Source organism: Mobula hypostoma, chromosome 11, assembly GCF_963921235.1.
Source record: "Mobula hypostoma chromosome 11, sMobHyp1.1, whole genome shotgun sequence".
Taxonomy (NCBI): domain Eukaryota; kingdom Metazoa; phylum Chordata; class Chondrichthyes; order Myliobatiformes; family Myliobatidae; genus Mobula; species Mobula hypostoma.
The window spans coordinates 79,647,429-79,673,566 of record NC_086107.1 but is presented as its reverse complement, the minus strand read 5'-3'; the positions used below and the strand labels follow the sequence as shown (position 1 = coordinate 79,673,566).

Here is a 26,138-nt window from a genome sequence, read left to right as displayed (position 1 = left end):
GCCCCGCCAATATAGGAAACATGCCCTCCACATCCACTCCATCAACCCATAGATGCTGCCTGACCTGGATTTTGCGTGTGTTAGCCTGGGTTTTTCAGCATCTGCAGAATCTCTTGTGTATATGATCTGAGGGAGCTCTGCACTGTTAAAGGAGGTGGAACTTGAGGTTTAGACCCAATCTTTCTTAGGTGAACATGAAAGAGAGTCAAAGAATGTAAGAAACATCTCCATATTATGGCAGATATCTTTTTCTTACATCTTTAAACTTTTGTTTGGAGATACAGCATGGTAACAGGCGCTTCTGGCCCAACAAGTCTGCACAGCCCAATCACACCCACGTAACCAATTAACATGCTAACTCTTTGAAAAATGGGAGGAAACCCCTGTGGTCAGGGGTGTACGTACAAACTCCTTACAGATAGTGGCGGGAATTAAACCCACATCACTGGTGTTGTAAAGGTGCTATCCTCACCGCGCTGTCCTATTGATTTGGCATGTTTCAGTCTAGACTTGCTGGCCAATAGAACAAAATCAGAAAATGCAGGAAACATTCAGCAGGTTAGGAGAAAGAAACACGGTTACCATGTTATGGGTCCGAAGTTTCTCAGTTCTGGAGCCTCATTGAGCTGGATCGTGCAGCCCTTCCCCTCTGTGCACCTGCTGAACAATGCAGGCTACGTTGGTGCCAAAATGTGTGGCAACACTTGCGGGCTGCCCATAACATACCCTGTGTTGGTTGTTGAACCGTATGGTTCAATGTATGTGTGATACTCCCCTGTCCAGAGCCCACAGCCTGAAAAGCGTACACGGTTCATAATGATCGTCCTTTATTATTCCAAAGTCTAGGTGCAAAATAAGCCTGGCAGCTGAGAACCTTAAATAAGATCCAAATCACACAGCTAGCATCTTCTTACTTAATTCTTTATTAGGTTTCAAGTACTCTGACAATTGCCTGCCTGCCGGGAGCATTGTGAACATCCCCACTATAAATAGGTATTGGCTTAAGTGAAGGACGTTAAATCTGTGAGCTGATGATATGTCAAATGCCATCAAACATTATGATGAGATCAGGTACAGGAGAATGAATTGCAGGGATGTAAGAGGAGATTGGAATGGCTTGCTTCACTGGAACTTACATGGGCCAGATGGCCTTCAGTAGACGGAGAAGGCTTTTAGTGAGGATAGCTCTATTACAGTGCCAGTGGCTTGTTACTATCAATTCCTGTTACTATCTGTAATGAGACCGTTTAAACTGACAGGAGGGTGACAGTAACTCAGATAACCACACATTACAACAGTGGTGTGCAGACGAGCATCTCTGAAGAGCACGACAAGTCAAGCCATGAAATAGATGGGCTACAGCAACAGACAATCACGAAAGTGGCCTCTTTATTAGGTGCAGTATGTACTTAATAAAGTGGTCACTGGGTGTATTTTATCTATTGTGAAGAATTAATATATCTATTAATTAAGGACCTTGACCCAAAATGTTGACTGTTTATATCTCTCCATAGGTGCTGCCTGGCCTGCTGGGTCCCTCCAGCACTTTGTGCGCGTGATGCACAGCATTTCCAGCAACTGCAGTATCACTTGTGTCAATCTAACTATATTTAGGGATTCTAAAATAATTATTTTTCCTTTGAAGCTCTGGCTTTCTCTGACCAAGATCAGTGCTTGCATAATGGAGGAGGCTGGCGTTACCCCACTAGCCTCCTTAATGGTTCCGCCTGGCACCATCCACCTGTGTTGGTCTGTACAGCCACTCTGGACTTTATTAAGGCACGCAAGCAGCGCAATGCAGCAAATGTTTTGGAGGCTGGGATGAATGCCCAGGAATTCCCAACAAAACAAGATTGACAAGAGGCACAATTATCCTTTGCAATGTTAATCCCACTTCCCATTCATTTTCACATAGAAATAGCACGGCTTGATTAGTGCCTCTCAGAGCCAGAATGGAAACCAGGCCAAACCTTTGGTTTCCTACACTATTGCAAACAGGATCTCCCAGTGCCCACCTCTTTTAATTCCACTGCCCATTCCCATTCTGACATATTGATCCGTGGCCTACTCTACTGCCACAATGCAGCCACTGTCAGACTGGGAGAGCAACCAGTCGTATTCTGCCTGGGTAGCCTCCAGTCTGATGGCATGAATGTCGATTTTTCTAACTTCAGGTAATTTTTCCCTTCCCCCTTCTCCATTCTTCATTCTGGGTCCCCTCTTACCCTTTCTGTTCTCCTCACCTGCCTATCACCTCCCTCAGGTGCCCCTCTTCCTTCCCTTTCCTCCATGATCCACTCTCCTCTCCTATCAGATACTATCTTCCTCAGCCCTTCACCTCTTCCACAGCAACTCAATGCATAAAATCATGCAGGTATGATGAAAAGGTTCAAGCTGTTGTTCAGACCAAACATCAAAATGGGGATGAAATGTGATCTAAGACTTTAAAATATTAAACACAATATCACCTCACCTCTATCATCTATCATCTCCCATCTATCATCTCCCATCAGTCACCTCCCATCTGTCACCTCCCATCTGTCACCTCCCATCTGTCACCTCCCATCTATCATCTCCCATCTATCACTGGCGATTGTAGGGATGACTTACAACAGACTGAAAAGCTTGAGCATGTAGATATTAAGAAAGAGGATGTTCTGGAGCTTTTGGAAAGCATTAAGTTGGATAAGTCACCGGGACCGGACAGGATGTACCCCAGGCTACTGTGGGAGGCAAGGTAGGAGATTGCTGAGCCTCTGGTGATGATCCTTTCATCATCAATGTGGACGAGAGAGGTTCCGGAGGATTGGAGGGTTGTGGATGTTGTTCCATTATTCAAGAAAGGGAGTAGATAGCCCAGGAAATTATAGACTGGTGAGTCTTACTTCAGTAGTTGGTAGGCTGATGGAGAAGATCCTGAGAGGCAGAATTTATGAACATTTGGAGAGGCATAATATGGTTAGGAATAGTCAGCATGGCTTTGTCAAAGGCATGTAGTGCCTTACGAGCCTGAATGAATTTCTTGTGGATGTGACTAAACACATTGATGAAGATAGAGCAGCAGAAGTAGTGTATGTGGATTTAAGCAAGACATTTGACAAGGTACCCCATGCAAGGCTTATTGAGAAAGTAAGGAGGCATGGGATCCAAGGGGACATTTCTTTGTGGATCCAGAACTGGCTTTCCCACAGAAGGCAAAGAGTAGTTGTAGACGGGTCATATTCTGCATGGAGGTCAGTCACCAGTGGTGTGCCTCAGGGATCTGTTCTGGGACCAGTACTCTTCATAATTTTTATAGATGATCTGGATGAGGAAGTGGAGGGATGGGTTAAATTTTCTGATGACACAAAGGTTGTGGATAGTGTGGAGGGCTGTCAGAGGTTACAGCGGGACATTGATTGGATGCAAAAAATGGGCTGAGAAGTGGCTAATGGAGTTCAACCCATAGAAGTGTGAGGTGGTTCATTTTGGTAGGTCAGATATGATGGCAGGATATAGTATTAATGGTAAGACTCTTGGCAGTGCTGAGGATCAGAGGGATCTTGGGGTCTGAGTCCAAAGGACACTCAAAGCAGCTACGCAGGTTGACTCTGTGATTAAGAAAGCATTCAGAACACTGGCCTTCATCAGTCATGGGACTGAGTTTAGGAGCCGAGAGGTAATGTTGCAGCTCTATAGGACCCTGGTCAGACCCCACTTGGAGTACTGTGCTCAGTTCTAGTCACCTCACTACAGGAAGGACGTGGAAACCACAGAAAGGGTGCTGAGGAGATTTACAAGAATGTTGCCTGGATGGGGGAGCATGCCTTATAAGAATAGGTTGAGTAACTTAGCCTTTTCTCCTTGGAGCGACGGTGGATGAGTGGTAACCTGGTAGAGATGTATAAGATGATGAGAGGCATTGATCATGTGGATAGTCAGAGGCTTTTGCCCAGGGCTGAAATGGCTAGCACGAGAAGGCACAGTTTTAAGGTGCTTGGAAGCTGATACAGAGCAGATGTCAGGGGTAAATTTTTTACGCAGAGAGTGGTGATTGCGTGGAATGGGCTGCCGGTGACGGTGGTGGAGGTGGATACGATAGGGTCTTTCAAGAGACTCCTGGACAGGTACATGGAGCTCAGAAAAATAGAGGGCTTTGGGTAACTCTAGGTAATTTTTAAGGTAAGGACATGTTCGGCATAGCTTTGTGGGCTGAAGGGCCTGTATTGTGCTGTAGGTTTTCTATGTTTCTGTGTTTCTATCTCCTATCTATCATCTCCCATCTACCATCTCCCATCTTTGATCTCCCATCTCCCATTTATCATCTCCCATCTCCCATCCATCACCTCCCATCTATCATCTCCCATCTCCCATCCATCACCTCCCATCTATCATCTCCCAGCTTCTCACATCACCACAGCCCCCCCCACCCACCTGGCTTCCCCTCACCTGGCTTCACCTATCACCATCTAGCTTGTACTCTTTGCTGTTCCCCACCTTCTTATTCTGGCTTCTTCCGTCTTCCTTTCCAGTCGTGGTGAAGAGTCTTGGCCTGAAACTAAAACTCTTTATTCCCCTCCATAGATGCTGCTGGGCCTGATGAGTTTCTCCAGCATTTTGTGTGTTACTCTGGATTTCCAGCATTTGCAGAATCTCGTGTTTATGATTTGCATTTATTTAAGCACTTTGGGGCAGTCCACAACAATCTACAAACCAGTGATGTTCATCTTGCAATATGACAGAGGCCAAATACTGCAGTGCAAGCCCCCGTGAACAGTAATATTTAAATGATGGGTTCAGTTGTTGGTGGTGAATCATGGTTTCAGAGACAATGTGCAAAGTGCAAAGTATATTTATCATCAAAGTATGTATACTATATACTACCTTCAGATTTGTCTCCTTACAGGCAGCCAGTGTAGCCACAGAAGGAAGGGTTACATTGATCTTGGAGTAGGTTAAAGGGTCGGCACCACATCATGGGCCAAAGGGCCTGTATTGTGCTGTACTGTTCCATGTGAACAGAATTCAGTTTTAGAGCCAATTTTGCATTGTGGACAATTACTCCTGGGGTAATGCAAAACAATTCTGGCAATCCCCTATCCAATTGTTTAGAAATCCCATGAGTTTAACATTGTTCTTATTAAGTTTCTGGGTTCAATTTTCTATATTCTCTTTAAGGTCACAAGGCCCCATATTGCAGATTTTCTTTAAATTCACAATGCCCCATTTCCCAAACCCTCTGTAAACTCACAGGAATCCTATTTCCCCAACCCTCTGTAAACTCACATGGACCCCATTTCCCAGACCCTCTGTAAACTCACACAGACCCCTTTTCCTAGATCCACTGTAGACTCACAGGGACCCCATTTCCCAGACCCTCTGTAAACTCACAGGGACCCCATCTCCCAGACCCACTGTAGACTCACAGGGACCCCATTTCCCAGACCCTCTGTAAACTCACAGGGACCCCATTTCCCAGACCCACTGTAGACTCACAGGGACCCCAGTTCAAAGGTTCTCTATAAACTCACAGGTCCCAGTTCCCAGCCGCCCCTGTAAACTCACAGGGAGCCCATTTCCAAACCTCTCTATAAACTCACAGGCCACATGTCCTCGATTCTCTTTCAGCTCACCTGAGACACATTTCCCAGATTCTCTGTAAACTCAAAAGAAACACATTTTCCAGACTTAAGTTCCCTGGAGACCCATTTCTTTTGCTTGCTTTGGACACACCAAGGCCCTGGATTGCACACTCTCTTAAAATTCACCAGCTCCCTGAAAAAGTTATATTATTCATGTGTAATCTTTAAGTCACCTGATCTCAGCCCAAAACATCAATTCTTTATTCCTTTCCAAAGATGCTGCCTGACTTATTGGGTTGTGTGTGTGTGTCACTCTGTATTTTCAGCATCTGCAGAATCTCTTGTGTTTATGAATAAAATTAACTTGTTCTGTTTCTTGAATTTTAAAAGAAAACAATGTGTTGAATTAAGTTTAACAGTCAATCATCAGGAAAATCTGCTTAGTCCATTACCAAATGTTCTGAGGGTGTTGGGTTACAAGGACATAGATACAAGAGCACCAGATCCATGCCCACCAGATCCAAAATGCCCACAAGCCTGTCTCATTTGCCTGTGTTTAGTCCATATCCCTCTAAACCACTCCTGTCCATGTGCATCCAAATGCCTTTTAAATGTCATTATTGCATCCGCCTCATTTACTTTTTTTGGCACATTGTTCCATGTGCACACACTCTCTGTCTGAAGAATATTCAGGCCCCTTTTAGGTCTTCCCCCTCTAGCTTTTGGTTCCATTTCCCTAGGAAGAATACTTTGTGCATTCACTCTATCTATACCCACCCCAGAAACACACACAACCTAGGGACTACTAAAATGTGACCTTCACTTATATACTCAATGACCTGCTGCTGTTTTCCACCCTCTTTGTATTCTGCACGCAGAGAAGCTCTCCTGCACACCACTGTTGTAACGTGTGATTATTTGAGTTACTGTTGCCTTCCTGTCAGCTTGAACCTCTCTGGGCATTCTCCTCTGATCTCTCTCATTAAGAAGGTGTTTTCACTCACAGAACTGCCACTCACTAGATGCTTTTGTATTTTAATACCATTCTCTGTAAACACTAGAACTGCTTTGGGTGATAATTCTAGGAGATCAGCAGTTTCTGAGATACTCAAACCACCCCGTTTGGCACCGACAATCATTCCACAGTCATTTTGATCACATTTCTCCCCCATTCTGATGTTTGGTCTGAACAATCGAATCTCTTTACCATGCCTGCATGCTTTTATGATTGAGTTGTTCCTATTTGATTGGCTGATAAGATATTGACAGTAACGAGCAGATGTACCTAATATAGTGGCCGCTGAGTGTACATTCATACAGATCTGCAAAATAACAAAGGAGATTAGGTTCTGGCTATTGCCCCCATGTACACCAAACTTACTACAGACTAGATCTAGGTTGCAAAGAAAGTAAGGCAACAACAAACTCAATTTCAGCAGCATTGGTATTGATATAGAAACAGATTCTTTAAATGCGATTTTGCTTTCCAGTGCTAAAAAGAGTAAGCTTTCAGAATACTTCACAATGTTGATGATCAGCAAAAAGGAGCAAAGACTGGAATATTCCTACAGGGATTCTATTTAGAAGCTAGACAAATCAGTGTGAAGGGAAAATAGGAAAGTTTTAAAGGCAGGAAGATGGATACTCTAAGTGCTGTACAGAAAAGATGGTCTCAAACTGTGTTGCAAGTTTCATATGAGAAAGAACTAGAAGATTTGTCAAATGACACATTTAAACGATCGATATTTCCTCTCCCTCAACAGCTGCGAAGATGGCTATTACAGATTTGCTTGCCAAGGACGACATCAAAAAAGCCCTGGAAAATTTCCAAAGTAAGTGCAGTTTACAGTTTATTGTTTCAAGGAACAAGGACATTGTTTTGCAAGGTTGCACTTAAAATGCTTCACATCAAGAAATATTGGCATTGGAAGAGAAACAAAGTTAGTATTTTGTGCTAGTCACCTTTCACCAAAACTCAATAAACCTTCACTTCTCCCTCCATGGATGCTATCCAACCCACCAAGCATTTAGAAAAGATTCACTGTGAAGCGAAAGATGGCCATTTAGACCAATGGTCCCATTCTTGGGAGCAATCCCATCAGTCCTCTTGCCCAACTCTTTCTCCATGGCTCTGTGAGTTTCCAAAGCTCTCTGCTTCAATTTCAATTTTCCATAGTACTTAGTTCTGATTTAACCCCTTCCTTTGGGATGATGGTAGATCACAAATGTCAAGCCAGAGAGTTGTGGACTCAGCTCAGTCCATATTAAGACCAGCCTCCCTTCCATGGACTCCCACTGCCTTGGGAAAACTGCCAGCATAACAAAAGACCCCTTCCAGCCCAGCACTTTCTCTTTTGCCGGCAGAGGATTCAAAAAACATGCATCACCAGGCTCAAGGACAACTTATATCCCTTTGTCACCAGACTCTTGAACAGATCAGTGATGATCTAAGTGATGAACTCTTGATTTCACAATTTACCTCTTCGTGGCCCATACACTTTATTTGTCTGCCGGCATTGCACTTTCTCTGGAACTGTAACACAAAATTCTTCATTCTCTTATGGATTTCCCTTGTACGGCCTCAATGCACTCATGTTTGGTAATGATCTGCCTGGATGGTGAGCAAAACAAAATGTTTCATTGCCAACAATAAACCAATAACCACATTCATGTTGATCTGGAGTCAGACATCACCGAGCCTTGGTAAAAATTGTAACATTTCTATCTCTAAAGGACATTAGCGAATCAAATATTAAACACAATATCACTTCCCACCTATAACCTATCACGTCCCAGCTTCTCACTTCATCCTCCCTCCCCGACCCACCCACCTTCCTCCTCACCAATCATCTGCCAGCTTGTACTCTTCCTTCCAGTAATTTCTCCCCCCTTACACTTCTCTCTTTTTCCATTCCCCATTCTGCTTCTCCACTTACCCCTTTCCTCTTCTCACCTGCCCATCACCTCTCTCTGATGCCCCTCATCCTTCCCTTTCTCCCATGATCCACTCTCCTCTCCTATCAGAGCAATTTTAATCTAAGAGAAACTACATGGTGCCCTTGGAAACAGAATCAGAGATGCCTGCACACATAACATTTTCTCTAATTTTCAGCAATTTCTCCACCCTCCCCCTTCTTTCATTTTCCATTCTTTGGAGCGTAGAAGGTTGAGGGGAGACTTGATAGAGGTATTTAAAATTATGAGGGGGATAGATAGAGTTGATGTGGTAGGCTTTTTCCATTGAGAGTGGGGGAGATTCAAACAAGAGGACATGAGTTGAGAGTTAAAGGGCAAAAGTTTAGGGGTAAAATGAGGGGGAACTTCTTTACTCAGAGAGTGGTAGCTGTGTGGAACGAGCTTCCAGAAGAAGTGGTTGAGGCAGGTTCGATGTTGTCATTTAAAGTTAAATTGGATAAGATATATGGACAGGAAAGGAATGGAGAGTTATGGGCTGAGTGCAGTTCGGTGGGACTAGGTGGGAGTAAGAGTTCGGCATGGACTAGATGGGCCAAGATGGCCTGTTTCCGTGCTGTAATTATTATATGGTTTGTTACGTACCCCGTAACTGGGTTGCCAAACCAGCAGAAATGGATCACTCAGTTGGAGTCTGGAGTACTAGAACTAAGAAAGTTTTATTAAAGAAATAAGCAACACAGTAATCGAAAGGATAATAAATGCAACAGTTCAGCGATGATAAACACACATATGCACAGAATTAAGATAACAGCATCAATCAAGCTCTATCGTTGTCTAGGGGTAAATGACCAAATTTAAAAGTGAAACAAAGTTCAGTCCAGTTTAGTAGTTCAGTTCGCAGTAATCGTTGCCCTGGCGATGGACAACGTGGGGGGAAGAGAGAGATAGAACGGGAACAACTGATCATTCAGACACTGCTTCACTCACAGACCGGCGAGATGGCTCACAAGCAGCTTTTGGCGGGTCCTTGGTGATGTCACCTGAGGTCACCGACTGTGACCCCTCCTCCAGATGCGGTCGATCCTCTGCAGTGAACCCGGCACCCAGGCAAGGGCGGACACACACCGGGTTCCCGCTGATCGTACCTTTCCACCCTGGCCGTTGTCTGGTACCTCTCACCGACTCGTGAGAAGCGTACCACTTCCAGGGTCTCGTTACCTCGGGTGGCACGTGTCCTGCCTTAGCGAACCGGTCCCTTTTTATCCCCCCGCTGGGGTATCGCCTGTCCATCACTTCAAACAGTTCAGGGTTCAAAGGGGGGAGCCGCTCCAGACAGCTCTCTCTCCCACGTCCCTTCATTACACATCTCCAGACGCTGCTCCATTGTTCCTTATCTCTCCTTCCCCTGAGGGCAGGTGGCAGACCACTTGCTGATGTCACTGATGCTAACCCAGGCCAGCAAACATCTTCATTTTATGTGTATTCTCGTCACAGTTTATATTCCCCATTCTTGTTCCCCACTCACCTCTTCTCCTCATCTGCCCATAATCCTCCTCTGGTTCTCTCCTCCTTCCTTTTCCTTCATGGTCCACCCTACTCTCTTATCAGATTCTGTCTTCTTCAGCCCTTTGCCACTCCTACCTTTTACCTCTCGGCTCCCATCCCCCACACACTCAGCTACCCCCCTCACTTGGTCTCACTATCACCTGCTAGTTTGTACTCCTTCCCCTTCCCCAGCTTCTTATTCTGGCTTCTTCCCCCTTCTTTCCCAGTCCTGATGAAGGATCTCAGCCCAAAATATCGACTGTTCATCCCCCTCCATAGATGCTGCCTGACCTGCTGCATTCCTCCAGCATTGTGTGTGTGTCACAGCTTATGAAATATGGTTATGGATTCAGAAAAATTCATGAAGGTTGCCTTGGGCACTCAAACTTCTGCTTCTCCTATTAAACTCAAATAAAAACCACAACCAACAGGTTGCACCACAGTTTGAAGTGGTAATCCCAAACTGCAACATTTTATGTAAAGCAGGAGTGATGCCTCGAAGACCGAAGCATTGTTTTATATCCTTTGGGTCTGGAAGGTGTTAATCTTCACAGATTAACCAATTTTCCAGGACTGTTGGGTGGTCTGTAATAAAGCCCCATTAACATGGTCATACCTTCCTTCTTTCACCCTAAATGCCTCACTGGTTGAGTTCTTCAGTCTGATCCGACAGAGCGCTGTCATGCATTTTCCTTGACCAGTAACCCACCCCTCCTTTAATCCCTCCTGCTCTGTCACATCTAAAACAACGGAACCCCAGAATATTGAGCTGCCAGTCCTGCCCCTCCTGCAACCAAGTCTCACTAGTAGCTACAATGTCATAATTCCAGGTATTGTTCCATGTCCTGAGCTCATCCGTCTTTCCTGAAATACCTCTTGCATTGAAATATACACAGCTCACATCACCAGATGCACCATGCTCAACCTTTTGATTCCTAACTGTCTGAGGTCTTACCAACATTTGCCTCCACAACCTCTTCACTAACTGTCCCTTCTGTACAGGTCCTACTTTCTCCGTAAAAGAGCTCAATGATTCAGAAATCATATGTCCTCCCTCCTACATTATCTGCTTAGCCATGTATTAAACTGTATAATCTTCCTAGTTCTGGCCTCACTAGCACGTGACATGAGTAGCAATCCTGAGATCACAACCCTGGAGGGCCTGCCTATTTACTTAGCACCTAACCCCCTGAACTCCCTATGCAGAACTTCGTCATTCATTCTACCCATGTCATTGGTACCTACATGGACCACGACCTCTGGTTGGTCACCCTCCCACTTAAGAATGGTAATGACCTGAGATGTCCCAGAACCTGGCACCCAGGAGGCAACATAACATCTGTGAATCTCGCCCACAGAACCTCCTGTCCATTCCCCTGACTAACGAATCCCCTATCACCACAACATGCCTCTTCTCCCCACCTTCCCTTCCCTTCTGAGTCACAGAGGCAGACTCAGTACCAGAGAGCCAACTGCTGTGACTTTCCACTGTTAGGTCATCCCCCTGACGGTGTCGAAAGATATATACACCTGCTCTTGAGGGGGACGGCTACGGGGGTTCTCCACACTGTTTAACTCCATTCCCCTTCATTACTATCACCCATATTCCTGTGCCCTGCACCTTGGGTCTAACTACCTCCTGTCTATCACCTCTTCAGGCTCCCAAATGATCCAGAGTTCATTCAGTTCCAACTCCAAGTACTTAACAAGGATTGTTAAATGCTGCAGCTGGATGCACTTCTCGCAGTTGTAGTTGTCAGGGTCCCTGCCTTCCTGCATCACGCAAGAGGTCCCAGAGGACTGTTGAGTAGCTAATGTTGTTCCATTATTCAAGAAAGGAAGCAGGGATAATACTGGAAACTATAGACTGGTGAGTCTCACCTCAGTGGTAGGTAAGTTACTGGAGGGAATTCTAAGGATAGTCTTTATGAGCATCTGGAAAACCATGGCCTCATTAGGGAGAGCCAGCATGGGCTGTGAAGGGTAAGTTGTGCCTTAGTAACTTGACTGATATTTTTGATGAGGTAACAAAGATGATTGATGAAGATAGAGCAGTTAATATTGTCTACATGGATTTTAATAAATTGCTTGACAAGGTCTCTTTCAGGAGGCTCATCCAGAAGATTAAGATGCACTTGATGCATGGTAAGTTGGCCGTCTGGATTCAGAACTGGTTTGCCTATATGAGACAAATGATAGTAATCAGGCTTATTCTAGCTGGAGGTCTGTGGTTAGTGGTGTTCAGCCGCAATCTGTACTGGGAATTCTGCTGTTTGTAATGTTAATAAATGACCTGGATGAAAATGTGGATGGGTGTGTTAGTAAGTTTGGAGATAGTATGAAGATTGATGGTGTTTTGGATAGCATAGATGACTGGCAAAGAATACAGCGGTATATGCAGCAGATCAGTTGCAGATAGGGGCAGAGAATTGGCAGATGGTGTTTAACCACGTCAAATGTGAAGTGTTGCACTTTGGTAGGTCAAATGTAAAGAGGCAGTACACTGCTAAAGGCAAGTCTGAGGCTGAGGGGAGATCTGGTCGAGATTTATAATATTATGAGAGGCATACATAGTGAAGGCAGACAGCATCTTTTTCCCAGGGTTGAAATTTCTAATACCACAGGATATGCATTTAAGGCAAGAGGAGATTAATTCAAAGGACATTTGAGGGACAAGTTTTTTACACAGAGGGTGTGACTGCTTGGAATTTAGTCATAGAAACATAGAAACATAGAAACATAGAAAATAGGTGCAGGAGTAGGCCATTCAGCCCTTCGAGCCTGCACCGCCATTCAGTATGATCATGGCTGATCATCCAACTCAGAACCCTGCACCAGCCTTCCCTCCATACCCTCTGATCCCCGTAGCCACAAGGGCCATATCTAACTCCCTCTTAAATATAGCCAATGAACTGGCCTCAACTGTTTCCTGTGGCAGAGAATTCCACAGATTTACCACTCTCTGTGTGAAGAAGTTTTTCCTAATCTCGGTCCTAAAAGGCTTCCCCTTTATCCTCAAACTGTGACCCCTCATTCTGGACTTCCCCAACATCGGGAACAATCTTCCTGCATCTAGGCTGTCTAATCCCTTCAGGATTTTATACGTTTCAATCAGATCCCCCCTCAATCTTCTAAATTCCAACGAGTATAAGCCTAGTTCATCCAGTCTTTCATCATATGAAAGTCCTGCCATCCCAGGAATCAACCTGGTGAACCTTCTTTGTACTCCCTCTATGGCAAGGGTGTCTTTCTTCAGATTAGGGGACCAAAACTGCACACAATACTCCAGGTGTGGTCTCACCAAGGCCTTGTACAACTGCAGTAGTACCTCCCTGCTCCTGTACTCGAATCCTCTCGCTATAAATGCTGGCATACCATTCGCCTTTTTCACCACCTGCTGTACCTGCATTCCCACTTTCAATGACTGGTGTATAATGACACCCAGGTCTCGTTGCACCTCCCCTTTTCCTAATCAGTCACCATTCAGATAATAATCTGTTTTCCTGTTTTTGCCACCAAAGTGGATAACTTCACATTTATCCACATTAAATTGCATCTGCCATGAATTTGCCCACTCACCTAACCTATCCAAGTCACCCTGCATCCTCTTAGCATCCTCCTCACAGCTAACACTGCCGCCCAGCTTCGTGTCATCCGCAAACTTGGAGATGCTGCATTTAATTCCCTCATCCAAGTCATTAATACATATTGTAAACAACTGGGGTCCCAGCACTGAGCCTTGCGGTACCCCACTAGTCACTGCCTGCCAGTCAGAAAAGGTCCCGTTTATTCCCACTCTTTGCTTCCTGTCTGCCAACTAATTCTCTATCCACATCTATACCTTACCCCCAATACCGTGTGCTTTAAGTTTACACACTAATCTCCTGTGTGGGACCTTGTTAAAAGCCTTTTGAAAATCCAAATATACCACATCCACTGGTTATGCCCTATCCACTCTACTAGTTACATCCTCAAAAAATTCTATAAGATCGTCAGACATGATTTTCCTTTCACAAATCCATGCTGACTTTGTCCGATGATTTCACCGCTTTCCAAATGTGCTGTTATCACATCTTTGATAACTGACTCTAGCAGTTTCCCCACCACCGAAGTTAGGCTAACCGGTCTATAATTCCCCGGTATCTCTCTCCCTCCTTTTTTAAAAAATGGGGTTACATTAGCCACCCTCCAATCCTCAGGAACTAGTCCAGAATCTAAAGAGTTTTGAAAAATTATCACTAATGCATCCACTATTTCTTGGGCTACTTCCTTAAGCACTCTGGGATGCAGACCATCTGGACCTGGGGATTTATCTGCCTTTAATCCGTTCAATTTACCTAACACCACTTCCCTACTAACATGTATTTCCCTCAGTTCCTCCATCTCACTGGACCCTCTGTCCCCTACTATTTCCAGAAGATTATTTATGTCCTCCTTAGTGAAGACAGAACCAAAGTAATTATTCAATTGGTCTGCCATGTCCTTGCTCCCCATAATCAATTCACCTGTTTCTGTCTGTAGGGGACCTACATTTGTTTTAACCAATCTTTTTCTTTTCACATATCTAAAAAAGCTTTTACAGTCAGTTTTTATGTTCCCTGCCAGTTTTCTCTCATAATCTTTTTTCCCCTTCCTAATTAAGCCCTTTGTCCTCCTCTGCTGAACTCTGAATTTCTCCCAGTCCTCAGGTGAGCCACTTTTTCTGGCTAATTTGTAGAACACTACAGCAGAGAAACAGTCTGTGCCAAATCACTAATCCGCATAGTCCCATTGACCTCATTTGATTACTAATTTTATTGGTTCAACACAACATTGTGGGCCTGTGATGTGGTGTTGTATGCTTCATGTTCTATGTTTAACAGCATGCCCATTGGCACTTGGATTTTCCCTCCTGACCCTTTTCACCTCTGTGCACTCTACTCACTTTGATACCAACCTCATTGACAGATGAAAGCATCCTAATGTGCATGATACCAAAACTGCACTTCTGTGACAGGAAAGCTCTATGATGGGTAGTCAAAACTGCCCAGCACATCACTGGCACCAGCCTGTCAAGGACATGTATACAGAAAAACACCAGCAATATCGTAAAGGTTCTCACCCACCCAGCTCAAGGACTCTTATCAGGGAGGAGGCAACATAGCATTCACACCAAGACCACCAGACTCAAAAAAATTACATTCCCCAGGAAGTAAAGTTGATCAACACTACCACCCACTAACCCACCCCACCATACCTCCCCAACCCCACCACCACTACTTTATCAGTTTCTGTCAGAATCACCTTATATACAGACACTTCACTGCCTATATCACTTTATGGACATATAATCAATCTAAGTACAGTATGTAAGGTATATTATGTAAGTATACAGTATTTATTGTTTTTTTTATTATTGTGTTATCTTAGGGTGCCATTTTTTTGATCTGCATCAGATCCAGAGTAACAATTATTTCATTCTCCTTTACACTTACTGTACTGGAAACAGTGTTAAATAATTTTGAAACTTGATTTGGCTGAGCTTCGGGTATCTTGGGAACGCGTTATGTGGCTCCATGTGGGTGGAACTCCTTGGAATATTTTGCTATGTTAAGGGCACTGTTCTACTGAAAGATGTTGCCTACACTAAACTTACAAGTGTAGATATCTTCCTGCTAACGCTATCTCTTTTGTGCCTTGTCTAGAGCCCGGAAGCTTCAATCACAAGGTGTTCTTCAACATGATTGGCTTGAAGAAGAAGACAAAGGATGAAGTGGAGAAAGTCTTCAAAATCCTTGACAAAGATAAGAGTGGCTTCATTGAAGAGGATGAGCTCAAGTAAGACTCAATGGCACAAGACATGGGTTGGACCACTGGGGGTATTAACCTGGTAGAAATTGTCCAGAACTGATGAGAATTTGATTGAGTTGCCGGTGAATTCTTGCAACTAGTGATCCACACTGTTTTGCAGCCTATTAACATTCATCTATCCTCATGCCCATCTCAATCACCACATCAAGCTGTGTGTTCACTCAGAATGAGATCTGAAAGAACACAAGAGATTCTGCAGATGTCGGAAATCCAGTGGATTCCTCCTTCTTCAGTCCTTTACCTCTTCCACCCATCCTCACCCAGTTTCTCACTTCATCCCCCCCTCAACAAACCTCTCATCTTCCCCCTAGCTATTACCTGCCAGCTGGTACTTCTTCTCCCCTCTACCTACTTATTTTGGCCTCTGCCCCCTTCCTTTCCAATACTAATTATGTGACTCAGCCTGAAACGTCACTTGTTCATTCTCCTCCATAGCTGCTGCCTGACTTGCTGAGCTCCTCCAGCATTTTGTGCCTGTTGCATAAGGTGATGGGTATTTGAAGCAAATACAAGCACCACTGGAGACAGGTAGTCAGGCAGCATCTGTGGAATGTTGACTATGATAAGAGGCAATGATAGAGTGGATAGCCAGAATCTTATTCCCAGAACCGAAATGACTAATACAAGCAGATACAATTTTAGGTGATTGTAGGAAAGTATAGGTGGGATGTCAGAGGTAAATTCTTTACTCAGAGAGAGATGGATGCATGGAATGAAGTGCTGCAAGGTGTGGTGGTAGAGGCATTACATTAGGACATTTAAGACAGTTAAATAGTCATATGGATGGCAGAAAAATGGAGGGTTATGTCAGAGGGAAGGATTAGATTGATATTGGAGTAAGTTAAAAGGTTGGCACAATATTAAGGGCTTAAGGAGCTGTATTGTGCTGATTTTCCATCAGAACTGGTTCACCCAGCTCTTTAATTCTACTTCCCTCTCCACAGTTGCTATCCAACATGCTGAGTATTTCCACAACACATACAAAATGATCGAAGAGGCACTCAGCAAGTCGCACAGCATCTATGGAGGGAAATAAATAGTCAATGTTTTGGCTGAGACCCTTAAATGGAAAAGGGCAGAAGCCAGAATGGGAAGGTTGAGGAATTCGGGGGATTTCAGGCAGAGAGGCAGGCGGGATGGGGAATGAAGAAGAAGCTGGGAGGTGATAGGTGGAAGAGGTAAGTGGCTGAAGAAGAAAAAATCTAATAAGGAAGGAGAATGGAACGAGTGGAAAGGAAGGAGGAGGGGAAACCAAAGGGAGGTGATGATGAAGAGAAGAGAAGGGGAGACACAGTAACCAGATTGGGGAATAGAAAAAGAGAGAAAGCAGAGGGAAGAGAAATTAGAAGGAAGCTAGAGAAATCAATGTTCATACCATCTGGCTGAAGGCTACTTTGATGGAATATGATCCTCCAGCCTGAGAATGGCCTAATTGTGGCAGTAGAGCAGGCTGTGGACTGACACTTTGGGATTTCCAAAAATGTCTTATTTTTATTTTACATATAATTGCTCAGATATGTAAGGGCATGTATTCAAGAAACCCTAGAGCAAGCTTGTTTGTAGGATCTGCTAACTATGGGAACAGAAGAAAAAAAAACACAGAAATCTGTTGTAGGCTAATGTAGACAGATGGAATTCACACTGAGTCTGGGATGTACAAACTGTCTGTTTATTACAAGCTGATGTTAACAACAGAGTCATTGTCCCAGAACAGATGCCCTCTGATCCATTATCCTCACCTGCTTACCCCCACTATCTCTACCCTGCATGCGTTATGAATACATAGAGCAAGGGAAACCTTTTGTAGCGTCAAGTTTCAGTACCTACACTCAGTGAGCATTTCATTAGGTACAGGAGGTTGCCAATGAAGCTATACGTACCTCCTGTACCTAATAAAATGGCCACTGGGTGTACGCTCATGGTCTTCTGCTGCTCTAGCTCATCCACTTCAAGGTTCAATGTGTCGAGCATTCAGAGATGCTCTTCTGCACACCACTGTTGTAACACGTGGTTATTTGAGTTACTGTCGCCTTCATGTCAATTTGAACCAGTCTAACCATTCTCCTCTGACCTCTCTCATTAACAAGACACTTTCACCCACAGAACTGTGGCTCATCGGATGTTTTTCCAAACCATTCTCAGTAATCTGTAGAGACTGTTGAGTGTGAAAATCACAGGAGATCAGCAGTTTCTGAGATACTCAAACCATTCCATCTGGCACCAACTATCATTCCACAGTCAAAGTCAGTTAGATCACATTTCTTCTCCACACTCATATTTGGTCTAAACAACAACTAAAGCTCCTGGCCATATCTACATCCTTTTACGCATTGAGTTGCTGCCACATGATTAGCTGAATTAGATATTTTCATTAACAAGCAGGTATACAGGTGTAACTAATAAAGTGGCTACTAAGTGTTGGCTGCATGTGAGCTGTGTGTACAGTTCAACTCTTCTCTTCTTTTGTGAGGGAAGTGGAGAGGGGATTCCCTTTGCATCAGAGGGGAGGACGTTGGTTGGATGGAAGTGGGAGAGGGGTATCAAAGAGGGAGAAGGATATCGAGGAGGGAGAAGGATTCAGGGATGGGGAGAAAAGTAAGAAAGGGTATTTTGTGGGAGGGACAGTTGAAGGACTTTAGGAAGATAGACGTGGGAAAGGGGATTCTGGGAGGAAAAGAGGGATGTGGATGGAAGAAAGTGGGGAGAGGTTTTGGGATTGGAGGAAGTAGGAGAGGATTTTGAAAGGGTAGTAGGAGAGAGGGAAAGATTGAGGGACTTCAGGAAAAGGGAACTGGGAGAGGGGATTCTGGGAGGAGTGTTGAGAGACCAGAGACAGAGGGAAGTGAGAAAAATGTCTCGGGGGTATGGAGGAGGGTTGGGCAGAGGGGAAGGAGGGAAATAGGAGACAGTATTTTGAAGGATGGTAAATGGACTTTACGGGACAGGAATGGGAGATTTGTGGGGGGGGGGAAGAGAGAAAGGTTTGATTGATCTCAGAGTAGATTAAAGAGTCAGTACAGCATCATGGGTTGAAGGGCCTCTCTGCTATATTCTCTGTACAAGCTTCCATCCTGGAGTTTAATGAAGTCATTGTGAGGCTAGTAACCAGGCACAAGTTCATTTTGGCCTACAGTTTGTGGATTAAGCCAGCTGAGCCTGTTACACGACCTGGTACCAACCCTGAAGAGGCCTCCTCTATCTCTTTGTTACCTGCTCACTATCCCATCTCTCTCTGCTGTAGAGCATAACCAAGAATTCCCTATTCCCTAATATAAATTTACTATCCCCTTCTACAGCCAATCATCCCCTCAAAAAGGACCTGTTGTTCAATACGATAACAATTCTCTACATCTCTTCCTTCTTGTATTCTCTGATATCTTGATGAGAGTATCAAGATATTTTACCATCCTTCAAAATACTCTTCCCTATTTCCCTCCTTCCCCTCCACACAACGCTCCACCATACCCCCGACACCTTTCTCTCACTTCCCTCTGTCCCTGGTCTCTCAACACTCCCCCCCAGAATCCCCTCTCCCACTTCCCTTTTTGAGTTTAAGAGCCGAGAGGTAATGTTGTAGCTATATAGGACCCTGGTCAGACCCCACTTGGAGTATTGTGCTCAGTTCTGGTCGCCACACTACAGGAAGGATGTGGAAACCATAGAAAGGGTGCAGAGGAGATTTACAAGAATGTTGCCTGGATTGGGGAGCATGCCTTATGAAAACAGGTTGAGTGAACTCGGTCTTTTCTCCTTGGAGCAACGGAGGATGAGAGGTGACCCTACAGAGGTGTATAAGATGTTGAGAGGCATTGATCATTAGATAGTCAGAGGATTTTTCCTAGGGCTGAAATGGTTGCCACAAGAGGGTACAGGTTTAAGGTGCTGGGGAGTAGGTACAAAGGGGATGACAGGGGTAAGTTTTTTACTCAGAGAGTGGTGAGTGTGTGGAATGGGCTGCCAGCAACAGTGGTGGAGGCGGATACGATAGGGTCTTTTAAGAGACTTTTGGATAGGTACATGGAGCTTAGAAAAATAGAGGGCTATAGGTAAGCCCAGTAATTTCTAAGGTAGGGACATGTTCGGCACAACTTTGTGGGCTGAAGGGCCTGTATTGTGCTGTAGGTTTTCTATGTTTCTATGAGACTAATTTCACCAGTCACCATTTTAGGAATGCTTTGAGTTAAGAAATTCCTCCTCTAAACATTCAGCTCCCTTATGCTGATCGCTAGAGTCCTTAACCAGGATGAATTCACTCTGCTAAGCCCTTCCCAGGATTTCCAAAGCAGGGAATTCTGGAAAGATTATTATATTGAATATTGAATTTGGAGGGACAGGTAATTGTCTGTGGGCAGGGATCACAAGGATGGGGAGTTTGGGAAGACTGGGACTCATTCGTGTTTTTTCATTGACAGAAATATACTACAGAGCTTTGCACCTGATGGGAGAGAACTTTCCGAAAGTGAAACTAAGGCAATTCTTGCGGCCGGTGATGAGGATCATGATGGCAAGATTGGACAGTCAGGTTAGTATTTTCTCGGTTGTATCTGTCATTCGGGATATGGGTGTGTCGATTGCCTTTCACAAAGAGGTAGTGAGCTATGCCTTTGTGTGTATGTATGTATGAGACAGAGGGAGAGAGAGGAATAGACAGTCAGAGAGAGAGAGAAAGGGACAGAGACAGAGAGACAGGTGAGTGAGATAGTCAGGGAGAAAGAGAGTGAGTGAGAGATGAGGGTTTAGATGCAGTGACAATAAAGGAGGGCTGATAAATTTCCAAGACAACAAGATGCCTGACTTGGAGAGGAACATGTAGGTGTTGGTGATTCTCTGTGCCTGTTGCCTTTGTCATTCACATTGGCACACACAGAAGGTTTAGTGCAGTACGCACACAGACACAGGGACAACATGCAAGTTGTCAGAAAATTTCAATGTGATAAACTACTCTATTCTTGTTCTTTGCAGAGTTTACCAACCTCGTAGCTCAAGCATGAAGTAACTGAACCAAGTCAAGTCTCCATTCGCCCTCACCGTCCGATTCAGAACGGACCTCTGAGGAGAACCTCGGTTCATGAGAAGTCCATATAGTTCCTACTATTTATTTGTACATTTTATACTCGTGTTTGTGCCGGAAGGTGCTGTCAAACAAATAAATGTCAAAAGATAATTTGGCCCCACAAAATGGCCTCTATGTCTTTCATTGCAAGTTCAATTTCATCTCCAACCAACTCCACTAAAGAAAGATAAAGGGATTAGCTTTATTTGTCACAAGTACACTGAAACATCAAAACATACAGTGAAAAAGGTTTGCATAAACAACCAAAAGAGTCCAAGGATATGCTGGGGCAGCTCGCAAGTGATGCCACCCTTCCGGCACTAATAACCCCAACCATACATCTTTGGAATGTGAGAGGAAACCGGACAAACACGGGGGAATTATAGAAACATAGAAAACCTACAGCATAATACAGGCCCTTCGGCCCACAAAGTTGTGCCGAACATGTACTTACTTTAGAAATTACCTAGGGTTACCCATAGCCCTCTATTTTTCTGAGCTCCATGTACCTGTCCAGGAATCTCTTAAAAGACCCTATCGTATCCGCCTCCACCACCGTTGCCGGCAGCCCATTCCACGCACTCACCGCTCTCTGCATAAAAACTTACCCCTGACCTCTCTTCTGTACCTATTCCCAAGCACTTTAAAACTGTGCCCTCTTGTGCTAGCCATTTCAGCCATAGAAACCATAGAAACCATAGAAACTACAGCACAGAAACAGGCCTTTTGGCCCTTCTTGGCTGTGCCGAACCATTTTCTGCCTAGTCCCACTGACCTGCACACGGACCATATCCCTCCATACACCTCCCATCCATGTATCTGTCCAATTTATTCTTAAATGTTAAAAAAGAAGCTGCATTTACCACCTCGTCTGGCAGCTCATTCCGTACTCCCACCACTCTCTGTGTGAAGAAGCTCCCCCCAATGTTCCCTTTAAACTTTTCCCCACTCACCCTTAACCCATGTCCTCTGGTTTTTTTCTCCCCTTGCCTCAGTGGAAAAAGCCTGCTTGCATTCACTCTATCTATACCCATCATAATTTTATATACCTCTATCAAATCTCCCCTCATTCTTCTACGCTCCAGGGAATAAAGTCCTAACCTATTTAACCTTTCTCTGTAACTGAGTTTCTCAAGTCCCGGCAACATCCTTGTAAACCTTCTCTGCACTCTTTCAACCTTATTTATATCCTTCCTGTAATTTGGTGACCAAAACTGAACACAATACTCCAGATTCGGCCTCACCAATGCCTTATACAACCTCATCATAACATTCCAGCTCTTATACTCAATACTTTGATTAGTAAAGGCCAATGTACCAAAAGCTCTCTTTACCACCTTATCTACCTGTGACGCCACTCTTAGAGAATTTTGTATCTGTATTCCCAGATCCCTCTGTTCTACTGCACTCCTCAGTGCCTTACCATTTACCCTGTATGTTCTACATTTGTTTGTCCTTCCAACATGCAATACCTCACACTTGTCAGTATTAAACTCCATCTGCCATTTTTTAGCCCATTTTTCCAGCTGGTCCAAGTCCCTCTGCAGGCTCTGAAAACCTTCCTCACTGTCTACTACACCTCCAATCTTTGTATCATCAGCAAACTTGCTGATCCAATTTACCACATTATCATCCAGATCATTGATATAGATGACAAATAAAAATGGACCCAGCACTGATCCCTGTGGCACTGAGCCCTGGGAAAAAGCCTCTGACTATCCACACAATCAATTCTTCCCATCATCTTATAAACCTCTATCAAGTCACCTCTCATCCTCTGCTGCTCCAAGGAGAAAAGGCTGAGTTTACTCAACCTATTCTCATAAGGCATACTCTCCAATCCAAGCAACATCCTTGTAAATCTCTTCTGCACCCTTTCTATGGTTTCCATGTCCTTCCTGTAGTGAGGCGACCAGAACTGAGAACAGTACTCCAAGTGGGGTCTGACTTGGGTCCGATATAGCTGCAACATTACCTCTCAGCTCCTAAGCTCAGTCCTATGATTGATGAAGGCCAATGCACCGTATGCATTTTTAACCACAGAGTCTACCTGCACAGCAGCTTTGAGTGTCCTATGAATTTGGACCCCAAGATCTCTCTGATCCTCCACACTGCCAAGAGTCTTACCATTAACACTATATTCTGCCATCATATTTGACCTACCAAAATGAACCACTTCACACTTCTCTGGGTTGAACTCCATCTGTCACTTCGCAGCCAGTTTTGCATCCTATTAATGTCTCACTGTAACCTCTGACAGCCCTCCACACTATCCACAACACCTCCAACCTTTGTGTCATCAGCAAACTTACTAACCGATCCCTCCACTTCCTCACTCAGGTCATTTATAAACATCACGAAGAGAAGTGGTCTCAGAACAGATCCCTGAGGCACACCACTGGTCACCGACCTCCATGTAGAATATGACCCATCTACAACCACTCTTTGCCTTCTGTGGGCAAGCCAGTTCTGGATCCACAAAGGAATGCCCCCTTGGATCTCATGCCTCCTTACTTTTTGAATAAGCCTTGCATGGGATATCTTATCAAATGCCTTGTTGAAATCCATATACACTACATCTACTACTACTACTCTACCTTCATCAACACGTTTAATCACATCATAGCTCCTTCCTGCTAGCCTTATAATCTTCTGGATCTCTATCATTACCTAATTTTTTGAACCTTTCATAAGCTCTTCTTTTCTTCTTGACTAGATTTACAAATCTGCACAGTCACAGAGAGAATGTACAAAATGCTTACAGACAGCTGTGAGAATCAAACCCCAATCGGTGATCACGTGCTGTAAAGCGACTGCACTAACCGCTGTGCTACTGTGCACCCAACTCCAAGACATTGCATCACCCATCCTTCCTCTTGGCCCTGGGCATGAGCAAATGCACCTCCTTGTTGCATTATCCATAGAGTATGTTGTGGACTGTGTGTCTGTCAACTTACCAGAGGTCGATGGGTTAAGTAGCCTCATTTCAGTTCAAGTTCAGATTCAAGTTTATTGCCATCTGCATACATATCTAACCAAACAAAACAATGTTACTCCAGAGCATAGTGCATAAACAGGTTAATAAAATATAATCACGGTAAACAGTCAACAGTCAACAGGCCGCTGTCCTAGTGACGAGACCTCGATGGTGACAGGGACTCCATTAGTCTCACAGCCTGAGGGAAGAAACTGTTACCCAGTCTGACAGTTCTAGTCCTGATGCTCCTGTACCTCCTTCCAGACAGTAGTGGATCAAAGAGATTGTGGGATGGGTGGTAGGGATCCTCAACAATGGTTTGGATTCTTCGCCTGCAATGCTTCAGGTGAATGTCACAAATAGTGGGGAGAAAGACCCTGGTGATTCTCTTGGTGGTTTTCACTGTTGTCTGTAGGGTTTTGCGGTCCAATGCCTTGCAGCTTCCCTATCACAAGAAGATACAGCTAGACAGGACACTCTCGACGGTTCTCCTTAGAATGCGGCCGGGAAGCCTTGCACACCTCAGTCTCCTCTGAAAGTGTAGACATCTTTCTTGACTCATGAGGAGGTGTTGTGGTTCCAGGTTATGTTGTCCATTATGTGCACACCAAGGAACTCTTCAATCTCTCCACAGAAGAACCATTAATGTACAATGGAGAGTGGTTGACCTGTGCCTTCCTGAAGTCTACAATTGTCTCTTTTGTCTTGTCACATTGAGGCTCAGGTTGCTGCTCTTACACCATTTGACAGGCCTCTCTGCCTCCTTTCTGTGTGCTGATTCATCATTGTGGCTGATAGTGCACTTGATGATGTGGCTTGAGCTGGATCTGGTAGTGCAGTCATGGGTCTGCAGCATGAACAGGAGCAGGCTGTGCACACAGCCCCAGTGCTCAGTAGGATGGAGCTTGAGATGTTGCTGCCAACTTGGATTGATTGGGAGCTTTCTGTCAAGTCTAAGATCCCATTGCAGAGAGAGGTATTGGGTCCCAATGACGAGAGTTTACCCACCAGCTTCTGAGGGATGATCATGTTGCCAAAATGCTGAACTCAAATCGATGAACAACATCCTGGCGGATGAGACATTCTTTTCTAGGTGAGACAGGGCAGAGTGGAGACCAAGCTATGGCATCATCAGTGTACCAGACTGAGCAATAGGTGAACTGGAAAGGGTCCATTATAGCTGGAAGGTGGGATTTTGTATGATCCATTACCAGCTGCTCAAAGCATTTCAAGTCAGTGCCACAGGGCAGTAATTGTTTAGACCAGTTACCATTGCTCGCTTGTGCATTGCCTTAAAGTTTGTAGGGACAGTGGACTATTTCAAAGAGATATTAAGGATGTCCATTAAGACCACTGTTAGCTGAGTTTACATTCTCTCAGCTCCTGACCAGGAATGTTGTCCAGCCCCGCAGCTTTGCATGGGCTAAAATCCTCTTTACTCGGCTGCAGCCAGAGAGGGTGACTGCTCCTCAGGGAGAGAGGAAGTTTTCCTTGATGTCACATCACTCAATGTGTCAAATCACACATAGAAGGCATTCAGCCTATCAGGAAGGAAGGTGTTGCTGGTGTTGAAGTGTAGGGTGGAACTGTAGAACTGTAATCGGTTATGTTTTGTGTACCACTCCCTGTTCTTATGACTTAAGATAGTAAGCAGTCTACATATAGTGTGCCTGTTGAAGGCACACTCACTGTATACTTTTGGAGAGTTTCAGGATTTATATTCCCACATTTCCTCATATGTAAGAGACCATTCAACCCATTGAGTATGTGCTAACTCTCAGAACAACCCCATTCCCCCAACCAGTTTTTTCCCTGTGACATATTCTGCCTACATTCCCATCAATCACCCCTATATTTTACCCTTCTTCTACACAGCTGGGGCAATTTACAGAGGCCAATTAACCCACTGACCCAATTGCCTCAGAAAAGAGGGAAGAAGTCAAAACACCTGAGGACACAAGGAAAACGCACAGACTCCACACGGACAATACCCAAGGTCAGGATCAAATCCAGTTCACCACTGCTGTGCCACAGCACCTTTATCTGCTGCTGACACTGTCATTAGACTTTGGAAGATGAAGGAAATAACAATGTTGGAACAGAACATAGAACACAGAGCATAGAACACAGCACAGCCTCAATGTTGGGCCAGTCTTTTAACCTACTCAAACATCAAACTAACCCTTCCTTCCTCCATAACCCTCTATTTTTCTATCATCCATGTCCCTATCCAAGA

General features: G+C 44.5%; 1 protein-coding gene across 2 annotated transcripts in view; it reads left to right on the top strand.

Annotated features, from left to right (window-relative positions):
- The window catches only part of pvalb6 (parvalbumin 6), a 35,369-nt gene extending 14,318 nt beyond the window's left edge, over positions 1-21,051 (top strand). For both annotated transcript variants that reach the window (XM_063062337.1, XM_063062338.1), the window contains exons 2-5: positions 7,325-7,393; positions 15,707-15,839; positions 20,285-20,394; positions 20,835-21,051. In XM_063062337.1, coding sequence (XP_062918407.1) covers positions 7,333-7,393; positions 15,707-15,839; positions 20,285-20,394; positions 20,835-20,863 — 333 coding nt within the window. In that variant the 5' untranslated portion in view covers positions 7,325-7,332 and the 3' untranslated portion in view covers positions 20,864-21,051. The remainder of the gene's footprint in view (positions 1-7,324; positions 7,394-15,706; positions 15,840-20,284; positions 20,395-20,834) is intronic.
- Positions 21,052-26,138: the final 5,087 nt, after the last annotated feature.